Source organism: Petaurus breviceps, unplaced genomic scaffold, assembly GCF_028583685.1.
Source record: "Petaurus breviceps papuanus isolate PSGF00001 unplaced genomic scaffold, PetGlider_PUasm1.0 174, whole genome shotgun sequence".
NCBI classification, from domain to species: Eukaryota; Metazoa; Chordata; class Mammalia; order Diprotodontia; family Petauridae; genus Petaurus; species Petaurus breviceps.
This window is the reverse complement of record NW_027185761.1, coordinates 74,500,447-74,511,443: the sequence shown is the minus strand read 5'-3', so window position 1 is coordinate 74,511,443 and position 10,997 is coordinate 74,500,447. Positions and strand designations below refer to the sequence as shown.

At 44.6% G+C, this 10,997-nt stretch overlaps 1 protein-coding gene across 1 annotated transcript in view; it reads right to left on the bottom strand.

The window, feature by feature from the left end:
* Nucleotides 1–10,997, bottom strand: part of AOAH (acyloxyacyl hydrolase) — a 107,112-nt gene that overhangs the window by 82,500 nt on the left and 13,615 nt on the right. Inside the window, exon 3 of the mRNA XM_069084584.1 lies at nt 1,890–1,956. Within this exon, the coding sequence (XP_068940685.1) occupies nt 1,890–1,956 (67 nt within the window). The remainder of the gene's footprint in view (nt 1–1,889; nt 1,957–10,997) is intronic.

The following is a 10,997-nucleotide window of genomic DNA, read 5'->3' as shown; positions in this document are numbered from 1 at the left end:
GGGTGGTTTAGGCAGATAGCTAATGCTGTGAAGTTTGCAAAGTCCTTTCTGTGCATGATTCCATCTCATCCTCAGCCCTGGGAGGTAGGGACTGCAGAGATTATGAACTCCATTTTACAGATGGGGAAGTAGAGGCAGGATGGTCACACAGGTAATAAACATTAGAGATGGGATATGAACCTGAGGTTTCTCTGACTCCAGGTTCTGTGCTCCAAGCTCTGGGAGGCCTCTAGGTGGTGCATTGGATCATAAGGCACTGGAACTGGAGTTAGGAAGACCTGACTTCAAATCTAGCCTCAGATTTAGCTGTGTGACCCTGGCTAAGTCACTTCACCTCTGTTTGCCTCAGTTTCCTCAGCTGAATAATGCCAGCACTTACCTTCCAGGGTTGTTGTAAGGGTCAAATGAGATCATGTTTGTAAAGCTCTTTATACAGTGCCCAACACAAAGGAAGCATTGTAGAAATCTTTATTCACTTCCCTCTCTCTGTTGCACTACAGTTCCTAGAAGTCTGGTTTGTGTATGAAGGGACAGGTCAGGAAAGGGAGCCCTTGAGAAGTTGGGAGAGAATAAAATAGGAGCAAACAAAAGACTTTAGTCGTCCACGATGTGGTTCTACTGTGTATCTGCCTGGGTCCACCATGGTGCAGACAGTACTATCCCTTCCATTGATGGTAAATAAGGGCAAAGCCCCAGCCCCTGATGGCAGCCTAAGACCTTGCCTATGGCTCCTCCACAGCAGTCCAAAGGGTGGCCCAGGGGAAGAAGGTGCTGGGCAGGAGAGCCATGAAAGGAGATTCTGGTTTAGAATATTCCCCTTTGGAGACACATGGATTGACTCAGAAGGAAGCTCAGGCAGCAGCTGTCCAGGGTGCTGAACAAGGAGAAGCCTGTCAGGGTATAGTCAGCCCTCCTGGGACATGAGAACAGTTGTCATCCTTGCTTCTTCTGGGGAAAGTAAAAGAGGCACAAAAAAATGCTAAAGAAAATAACACCTTAAAAAACAGAATCAGCCTAATGGTAAAAGAGGCACAAAAATTCACTAGAGAAAAGAACTGCTCAAAAAGCAGACTAGTCAAATGGAACAGGAGGCCTGAACATTCACCAAATAAAATATGACTAATAAAGAAATATGTTTTGGATGACATCATATGTTTAATCGAAATCTTTTTGCTTGCCTTCTAAGTAGGTGGGGGAGGGGTTGGAGAGAGGGAGAAAATTTGGAACTCAAAATTTAAAAAGAATACTAAAAAGAAATAATAAATTTTAAAAAGAAAAAATACCATTAGAGAAAAATACCACCACCCCAACCTGTTTCTCCCTATGTAGGAGCCCTCTGAGCCTTAAATAAAAACTTTGTGCAAATCTACAACTTTATTATTTTCATTTCAGTGGGGAAGCCAGTCCATCTGCAGATGGGCATAGTCTTGACTGTCCAAGTGAGTCATGGCCAAAGGCATAGAGGCAGAGAGAAGGAAAACAAGAGAACAGGAAAATGAATTAGGGCATTAGGAGAAAATGTATAACAAGAACCAGGGAAAGAAGGAAAGATGGTGATTAAAAAGATGTGAGTGAAGAGCCAAAAATTTGAGCAAGTAACCCTGTCTGGCTGATGGCTGGAGGGAATTTTGTTTGAAAAAATTCTTGTTACAAAATTTAATGGGTTCATGGTTAGAATTTGAGCCAAATTTTCTTGTCGTCTGGCTCAGGGTAGAGGGAAGGGGAGGGAATACATTTGCATGAAAAAGACAAAAAATGCCCCAGGTTTCAGCTTTTTCTTCTTTACTGAGCAGATCAAACTGGAAATACCCATCTTCTTTCTCTCATCTGCATTCCTTTCCTCTCTCCTGGCAAGTTCATTTCATTGACATGGATCCTTTTATACTCACAGTTTGATGATGTCTGGTCCAAACATTTCTGCCGTGAGATAGCATATGCTTCTCAGGAATAGTTTTTCTGCAAAAATGTGGGAAATCTTTCAGTCACAACCAGTTCAACCTTTCTGTCTGTCCATCCATCCATCCATATCTATCTATCTATCTATCTATCTATCTATCTATCTATCTATCTATCTATCTATCTATCTATCTATCTATCTTTATACACACATATATGATTATATGTGCATATATTTTGTTGTTGTTGAAATTCATTCATTTTCTACTGAGCCAATCAATATTTCTATCAAAACTTATAATCATGGTTTAGGGTGAATACTTTAATGAATGATTCTGTTACAGTTATAAAAACAATCCTTCAACCTGGTTACAGTCTAAGTAGTTTTTCTTTGCAACAGATATTACCCCTAACATATACATAGGTAACAATGTGTTGCTAACTTTCAATCTTGAGCATTTTCTAGGGCTTGCTTAATTACAGAACATATGAAACCCTTAAAATAGCTGTATCAGCCCAGATACTAGGTGAAAAGGACTGGATTAATTCAGCCTAGGATAAAGATGACTTGGAAGTGTGTGTGTGTGTGTGTGTGTGTGTGTGTGTGTGTGTGACATGACATCTATCTTCAAGAATGAAGTAAAGAGGTTCCTAGACTGGTCCTCATTGGTACCCAAGAGTAGAACCATAACAGTAGATAGAAGCTAGAAAGCAGTGACTTTACATGGGACCACAATGGGAAAACTTGCTAACAATGAGAGTTGCCCCAAGGATGCCATGGGATGTGCTGTGCTGTCTTTGCAACTTCCTATTTAAAAAAATTATTTAATATTTTATTTTTCTCCATTACATATTTGAAAATTGCCAGTTCATATCCTTTGGCCACTTATCAATTGGGGAATGGTTGTTTCATATGTATGCTCATATGCATGCATGTATGTATATGCACATGTATATATGTATGTATACACACATATTTGACTCAGTTCTCTATATATTTAAGAAACGAGTCCTTTATCAGAGAAAATTGCTATAACTTTTTTCCACAGTTAAAATTATTATGTATTTTCCTCTACTCTATTTCCCCTTTGTTTATCCTTCTCTGTCCATCCTTGACAGTGTTTTGCTTCTGACTGCTCCCTCCCCCAATCTCACTTCTCTTCTATCAACTTCCTCTCTCTTATCCCCTTCTCCTATTTCCCTATTGGGTAAGATTGATTTCCATCCCCTACTGAAGGGGTATGTTATTTCCTCTTTGAGCCAATTCTAACTCTAGTAAAGTCCATGAGCTCCACACACTATCTTCCTCTCTGCTGTAACACTTCTTTCTCACCTCTTTTATGTAAGATAATTTCTATTCTACCCTTTAATTCTTTCGCTTTCTCCTCTGAGTGGCTTCCTCTTTCTCACGCCTTCATTTTACTTTTTAAGACAATCATTCCATCACATTCAGCTCACGCCTGGGCCCTCTGTTCATGTATACTTCTAACTGTCCTAACAATGACAAAGTTCTTAGGAATTACAAGTATCCTATAGGATGCAAAGAGTTGAACCTTTTTGAATTGCTTGTGATTTCTCTTTCCTGTTTATTTTTTTATGCTTCTCTTGAGTCTTGTATTTGAAAATCAGAATTTCCATTCAGCTCTGGTCTCTTCATCAGGAATGCTTCAAAGTACTCTATTTCTTTGAATATCCATTCTTCCCCCTTGAAGGATTATACTCAATTTTGCTGGGGAGGTAAATAATCCTAGCTCCTTTTCCCTCTGAAATATCACATCCAAAGTCTTCTGATGCTTTAATGTAGAAGCTGCTAAATCTTTTGTAATCCTGACTAATTCCACAATATTTAAATTGCTTTTTTTCTGGATGCTTTCTCCTTGACATAGGAGTTCTGAAATTTGGCTATACTATTCCTGGGAGTTTTAATTTTGAGATCTCTTTCAGGACATGATTGTGGATTCTTTCAATTTCTATTTTACCTTCTAGTTCTAGGACATCAGGGAAGTTTTCCTTCAGAGTTTCTGGAAAGATGATATCTGGGCTCTTTTTTTTTTTTATCACAGCTTTCAGGTAGTCCAAAATTCTTAAATGATCTCTCCTTGATTTATTTTCTGGATCAGTTGCTTTTCCAAAAAGATATTCCATATTTTCTTCCATTTTAAAAATTATTTTTATTTATTTTTTTGTTGCTTCTTGATGTCTTATGGAATCATTAACTTCCACTTGCCCAGTTCTATTTTTTAAGGAGTTCTTTTTCCTCAGTAAATTTTTGTGCATCTTTTTCCATGTGGTCATTCAGCTTTTTAAGGTAGTGGGTTTCCCCTCCTCAGAGGTCTACAGAGACTAGAGCCTCCCACGTTAGGGATAATGTACAGGGGATCCTCAGGTAAGAATTTGTACTACGTGATCCCTGAGGCACAGCCAGGGGCTGAAGTCCTGGCATCCTCATAACAATGATAAACTAGAAAGGACAGCCCCTTCAACAAGACTCAGTGAAACAGCGTAAAGCCGCTCTCTTGCCAGTTATTATTGACTAGGAATATTGCTCAGTATAATACAGAGAATGTACTTTGCAAGCCGGAAACACTAAGCAAACATCGGTGATTATGATGGCCCCCTCCATTCATTATCTCATAGTAGTAGCTTTCCTACAGCTCTGTCACGGGCGGTTCGACCTCCAATTTCAGAGAAGTAAACATGCTCATCTGATCATCATGATAGCCCTGTGAGGCAGGTGCCATTATCATTCTCTTCTCGCAGTTGAGAAAACAGGTAAAGGGAAGTTAAGGGACTTGCCCACAGTCACATAGCTACTATATGTCTGAAGCAGGATTCAAATTCAGATCTTCCTGACTCTGAATCATGGGCTTTATTCTTTATACCACTCAGCTGCCACTTGGAAGGGACCATAGACATGATCTAGCTCAATCCATGCCTCCAAGGTTGGCTTCTTCCTGCTCCCCTGGACTGCCTCTTGGAAGGCGGTGACATTTACATATGCTCTACTGTCTGTCCAAAAAAATAGGCATGTGATGTCATTCGATTCTCCCAACAACCCTGTGGGCTAAAACCTCCAGTTATTGTCACCCCATTTTACAGATGAAGAAACCGGGTCTCAGAGAGGTAAAAAGATTTACTCAGGGTAACCTAATTAGTAAATGTCAGAGGTGGGAAATGGATCAGGCCCAAGCATAGCATCCCATCCGCTATGTGTACAAGGCTGCATCTTCCCGCTGGGATCACTTCAGTGTTGACTGTGCCTCTGACAGACTCCTATGTTTATTTTCACGATGCTGTTAGCCTTGACTTTCATAGCCATCGTTAGAAGGCAAACATGCATCGTCTTTGTTTTCTTCTTCTTGGCACAGAAAATTGGAACGTTGACGAAGACTTCATTTACTAAAGATGAAGGAACCATGGCTTGTGCCCAAACAGAGAAGCTGAAATATCACACGGCCAAAGATAGTCTCCTCTTGTGTGCGATTAAAAAAAAATCATGTCTGGGCTATTCTCCTACCCCAGGGAGAGAAAGAGGCAGTGGGGTCTCTTTGCTATACATCAGCAGCAAGACAAAAACAAAGAACATTTTGAGGGAGAAGGAAGCTTCTTTGTGGGGCTCCTCCCCCTCACCAAAACCTTTTACTCTGTTTCTATTTCACAGGATTGTGATGAAGTCAGGGTTTTGGGGGAGTGGCCTAGGGGTTCTAGTGCAGCACAAAGTGGGGGTACCTCTCTGTGACTGGCCTGATAAACCCCAGGGGAGGTAGAGAAGCCTGGGGGACAATCGAAGTATCTGGGAGTAGGGTGGGGTGGATGATCTATAAAGGCTTTTTGAGCTCTGGATCCTATTAAATTCCAATGAGCTTTGAAAAGGAAATGAAGCTCTCAAGGATGTGGGACCAGCTACCTTGGAGCTAAGCCTTAAAAAAAAAACCAACTAGCTGATCTATTAGGATGTTCTTATGAGATGTGACAACCGCTGTAGGTAGGAGGAAACCAGGGGCAGCTAGGTGATATAGTGAATAGAGCACTGGCCCCAGAGTCAGGAAGACCTGAGTCCAAATAGTTACTAAGCTGTGTGCCTTTGGGCAAGCCACTTCACCCTGTTTGCCTCAGTTTCCCCATCTCTAGAATGAACTAGAGAAGGACATGGCAAACCACTCTAGTATCTCAGCCAAGAAAACACCAAACGGGGTTATGGAGAGTCAGACACAACTGAACAACGAGACTGTGGGCAAGTCACCTAATTTCTCTGTTTGCCTTAGCTTCCCCATCTGTAAAATGGAGACCATAATAGCACTTCCTTCCAAGGGCTAGTGGATAAAACCAATAAAACCATGTCTGTAAAAATGTTTTGCAAACCTCAAAGCACCAGACAAATGCTGGCAATTGTGATGATCTCCCTAGCAATTAGAGCTGGTCAGCAGTGGGAGAGGCTTCCCCTTTGGGCAGAGGTAGTAGAGAGGATTCCTGTTTAGGTTCTGATGGGACTAGATAGTCACTGAGGGCTCCTCTGCATCTGAGATTCTGGGGTTGTGTGAATAGTTTAGGGGATCTTCAAATGAGGGGCAGAGCTGGTACTTGAGACCCACATTGCACCCCTGGGCTAAGTAAGGTACCACAGCAAGTGCAGCCTGCCATTGAGAAGGGCTGTCTGTGGATTCCTGGAGATGTACTGGTTTTGAAGGAGGGCAACCACCTTGCTGAGCTGGTGGAAGTAAGTCCATGTCAAGTTTTCAGCTGCTTGCCTTCTCTAGGACACACACCTGCCCTGGCAACATTCAGGTTTTGAGCTTTCCCTGTTGCTGAGGGGTGTGAGAAGCTATGGCTGTTAGAGATTTCTCTGCTTCGGAGTGTCTTCTGGGGAAACTGAGGCAGAAGCAGAGCATGAGACTGAAAGTCAGGGAATACTCTGCCCAATGTGGAGACTTCCTTTTTCCTGTTCACATGAGGAACTGATATGAATGGATTGACCTGTTATTCTAACAATTCTTTTCTTCCCCTACATATCACCTCTGTTCTCTATTTGCTTCCTGCAAGAGATCTTTGCTAGTTCAGTTCTTCAAGTCTGGGGCAGGGGAAGGAATATTGGAGGGGGAGCACAGAAGACAATGCGTTGAATGGCCAGGATGAACCACTGTGGTCCCCTCCCATCTCCCACCAAGAGGTCTCCAGCAGACCCTGTGGTCTGGGGGCAACAGGATCTAACAGAATGAAGTTCTGGCCTGGGAGATGAATCTGTGCAACCCTGGACAAACCGCTCCCCCAGAGTGTTCTCGCTTTGTCCCTGAATGGGGTCACAAGTATCCTCCTCCCTCATCTTCCTCACAGGTTGCCAGAGGCTGCATAGAGCTTATGTGCCTGTGAAAGTGGAAGCTTGGGAAATTCTGAAGATGCTACAAGAGGCCACTGAGGGCTGGGGAGGAAAAAAGGCCTGATCTGGAGGTGAAGGTTGGGGGCTGATCCCTGGCCCTGGATCAAACGACCTTGGGTGAGTCCCATTGCCCTCGAAGCCTCTGGTTACCCCTGTGTCAAATGGGGAGGTGGAATTAGCTTCAGGGCCTCTGGGCTTGCTTCTCTCTTGGAAGTTCTGAGATCCCAAGGCCTCCCAAAACACACACTGAAGCCCTCCTTTGCCTCCCCACTTAAAGACTCCCTGGGCTTCTTTCAGTCTCCCAGGCCTTTCCCCAAGCCCTGGATCACCAAGTGTAGCAGTGCTTAGTTCCAGACAAAAGGGCCAAGGCAAGGCACTGCCTGCTCTCACCAGTCAGGGTGCAGGGGGGCAACATCAGGAACGATTTGTATTCAGCACTCCAGGTGTAAATAATGGAGGACTTGGTCCTATCCTGGTGAAGCCTGGAGGTTCCAGAATTGCCTCCTATTCTGGTGACCATGTTCCCAGGATCAAAGGGGAAGAAAAGCCATTTAGGAACCTCCAAGTGTGCAGTGTGACTGGATGTGAGCTATAAGGAACATTTCCTCGAAGGCAAGAGGCAGGCTGCAGGTCTTTCTCTCTGGGACTGGAGTGATTACAATCTTGAAAGGGCAAAGCATGGGGGCCCCTACAATGTGGGAGGTGAGGAGGGAGAGAAGAGGAAACACGTGGCCCGGACCGAGTGTTGGGTGTGGGGTCAGAAGAGACCCGGGCTAGGATTCAGATTCAGACAGTTTCAGGCCGTGGGACTTTCAGCCACTCAGATAACCTCTCTCTGAGGCTTGCCTTCAAATAGGGAAGCAGTGGGCACCTCCCTGGGCTGTTGCACTCAATGGGGAAAGCACACGTGAGTGTGAATCATTGTTTCTTGTTCTTACAGTTCCTGAAGTGCCGGTGTTCACAGGAGATGAAGGTGGGAGGACTCTTCAGTCAGGTAAGACGAGTGAACACAGGGCTGTCCAAGAACAGGGTTGCTGTTTGGACCAGGGCCTGGCGTTTGCCCTTGGAGGAAAGAAGGTTGAGGATTTTTGCCTCTGAGGAGCCAGCAAGCCTGAGACCTGAAACCCAGCAGTGTCTCTGCCATGTCTGTAAACCGTTCATGCTGGGAGAACAGGGGAGCCATCGAGACAGCTCCCTCTTGTCTGGGGACCTCAGGTCTGCCGAACTTTCCATTCCTGGGCTCACTTGGTCCTCACAGAGGCCTTGGTGTGGAGGTGCTTTTGTGATTCCCATTTTATTGATGAGGACCCCGAGGCAGGGGGATGGGCAAGGAGAAGACAAGCATCTTCTCTAACATTCCCGGCAGCCCTGGACCTTCCATTGGTCCACGTTACAGAGAGCAGCCCCTGTATCAGATGATGGATGGGGAAGGCATGGCAGTGGTGGGTGGGATGGAAGAGGCCTCTTTGATCTTCCTGGGCTCCAGTGGGAGGCCAGAGAGGGACTCAGCTGTCCCACAGGCTGCTTTGGTGACGTGGGGCACCTTGGAGGTCTTGACAAGCTTGGGAGGGGTCTTAGAAACCCCCTTTAACCATAGCCAGAATTGGTCAGATTACTTTGTTCTCAGGGATTCCCCTGTCAACTCCCCGCTCACTGAGCCACCTGGTGTTTATGATGTATTCATTCTGCAGCATTCTGATACTGGAATGACCTTGGAATGTTCACTTAATATGCCTGGGCTTTGCTATACTCATCCTGTGATATAGAAGGGGTCACACTAGGTGGTTTCCAGCTCTAAGTCCGTGATCTTCAGGGTCTTTGTAACCTTATTTTATACCCCAGGAGGTGTTCCCTGGATGCCTGTTGACTGGCTGACTTACTGTCCCCCCTTCCTGTTCCCCCACCCTATTTTCCTCCCCTGCTGGAGAAGAGAGCTAATCAAGAACAGAGGGATGGTCTTTGGCTTTTGTATAGAAATGTTTCAAGAAACAGGCTTGGTGATAGCAGGAATTCTCTTGAACCCTGGGGTCTCTGTCAGCAACAAGTTCCATCTAGCATTAACAATCCCCTCAGCTGAATTATTCCCTTTGTCAAGTGGAAATGGGACTTATTTCCTTCTGGCTACATTGGACAGGGCCTGCAGGTCTCTAGGGATGCAGGAACAGAAAGCCCACAGACATGCCCATATCTAGTCACCATTTGCAGCCTAGCATCTTTGAGAAGGATTGGGATCCTTGGTAGAAAAGAGCTGCAGGAATGAATTGCCATGAGCACAAATCTTTGTCTTGAAGGAAAAACTGATTAGGGTGACCTTAGAGGGCGGGCTTTCCTGGCATTCGTAAAAATCTACCTCTCAGAGCAGTTCATTCATTCCAGCTCCTCCCAGTCTGGGTCATACCCGTGTTTCCCTGATAATAAGACCTATCCCGAAAATAAGCCCTCCCCTTACTGTGTAAGATTCCTCTAAAATAAGCCCTCCCCCGAAAATAAGCCCTATTGAGATTGCTACTATAGTGAAGGTGATCCCCTGCTACACGCTACATTATGGTACCCTCTGTATGCACTGTCCTCCCTCCCGCCCATGAAACGGACACCACGCTCTAAGCTGCATCCAATCAGAGCTGCAGCAGTGAGCGCGTCATCCTGTTCTTCCCCAGTGATTTGCTTATTGAATAAAGGTACATTTTTTTGTTCACATCTACCTGTTTATTAAAATTGCTGTCAATGTTCATTAAAATAAGCCCTCCCCTGAAAATAAGCCCTCTGGTGTTTTTCTGTCAAAAAAAAAAATAATAAGACAGTGTCTTATTATCGGGGAAATACGGTACTAGTGGGAGTGATGAATCAATATGCCTTTCTGGCTGAAATTACAAACCAAGTCTACATTACAACTCCTGGGCCCCCTTCCTCATTTGGACTACAGTTGAGTGTCTTCGGGGTGAATGTAGGATGGACAAGGATAAGGAAAGGCAGATTCAGTTCAGTTTAAGTCCTTGTAAAATTGATCACTGATTTCAATCACACTGACCACCTGGGATCTTACTCGGGTTTTGGGGTCTGTGCTGCCTTTGGATTGTAAACATTGTCCATGGCTTGAAGGGGCTCCCAAATTTACCAGACTGCTTCCTTACAAAACTCTGTGAGCTTGGTAGTGAAAATTGGATTATTCCCATTTTCCAGATGCTTCTGTTGAGGCATAGAGCACTCCTTGACCAGGGCTGTGCCCTCACTGATATTAAGTGTCCAAGTCTGGGCTGGATCTGATAGCTCGATGATGGTACGAAGCTGTGTGTGTGTGTGTGTGTGTGTGTTTATCTGTTTCCATGAGAGCAGAAAAGCTGCCCATAATAATGAATCATTTCATTAACCTCCCCTGGGCTGCTGTCAGGGTGCAACACAGCAAACAGTCTGTGATAAATGGCCAGGGGAGATAGCATCGACGCATAATGGACATTATGGATGAGCCACATAAAATGACCATCCGCATCTCATTCCCTGAGTGACCACAGCAATTTCTGTCTTTACTTCAAAAAATAAGAGACTCTCAGGTCTGTGTGTGTGTTTGTATGTGTGTGTGTGTGTGACAGAGAGAGAGACACACACACACACAGAGGGACAGAGAGAGGGATATAAGAGAGAGGGACAGAGAGAGACAGAGGGACAAACAGAGAGACACACACAGAGAGAGAGAGAGAGAGAGAGAGAGAGAGAGAGAGAGAGAGAGAGA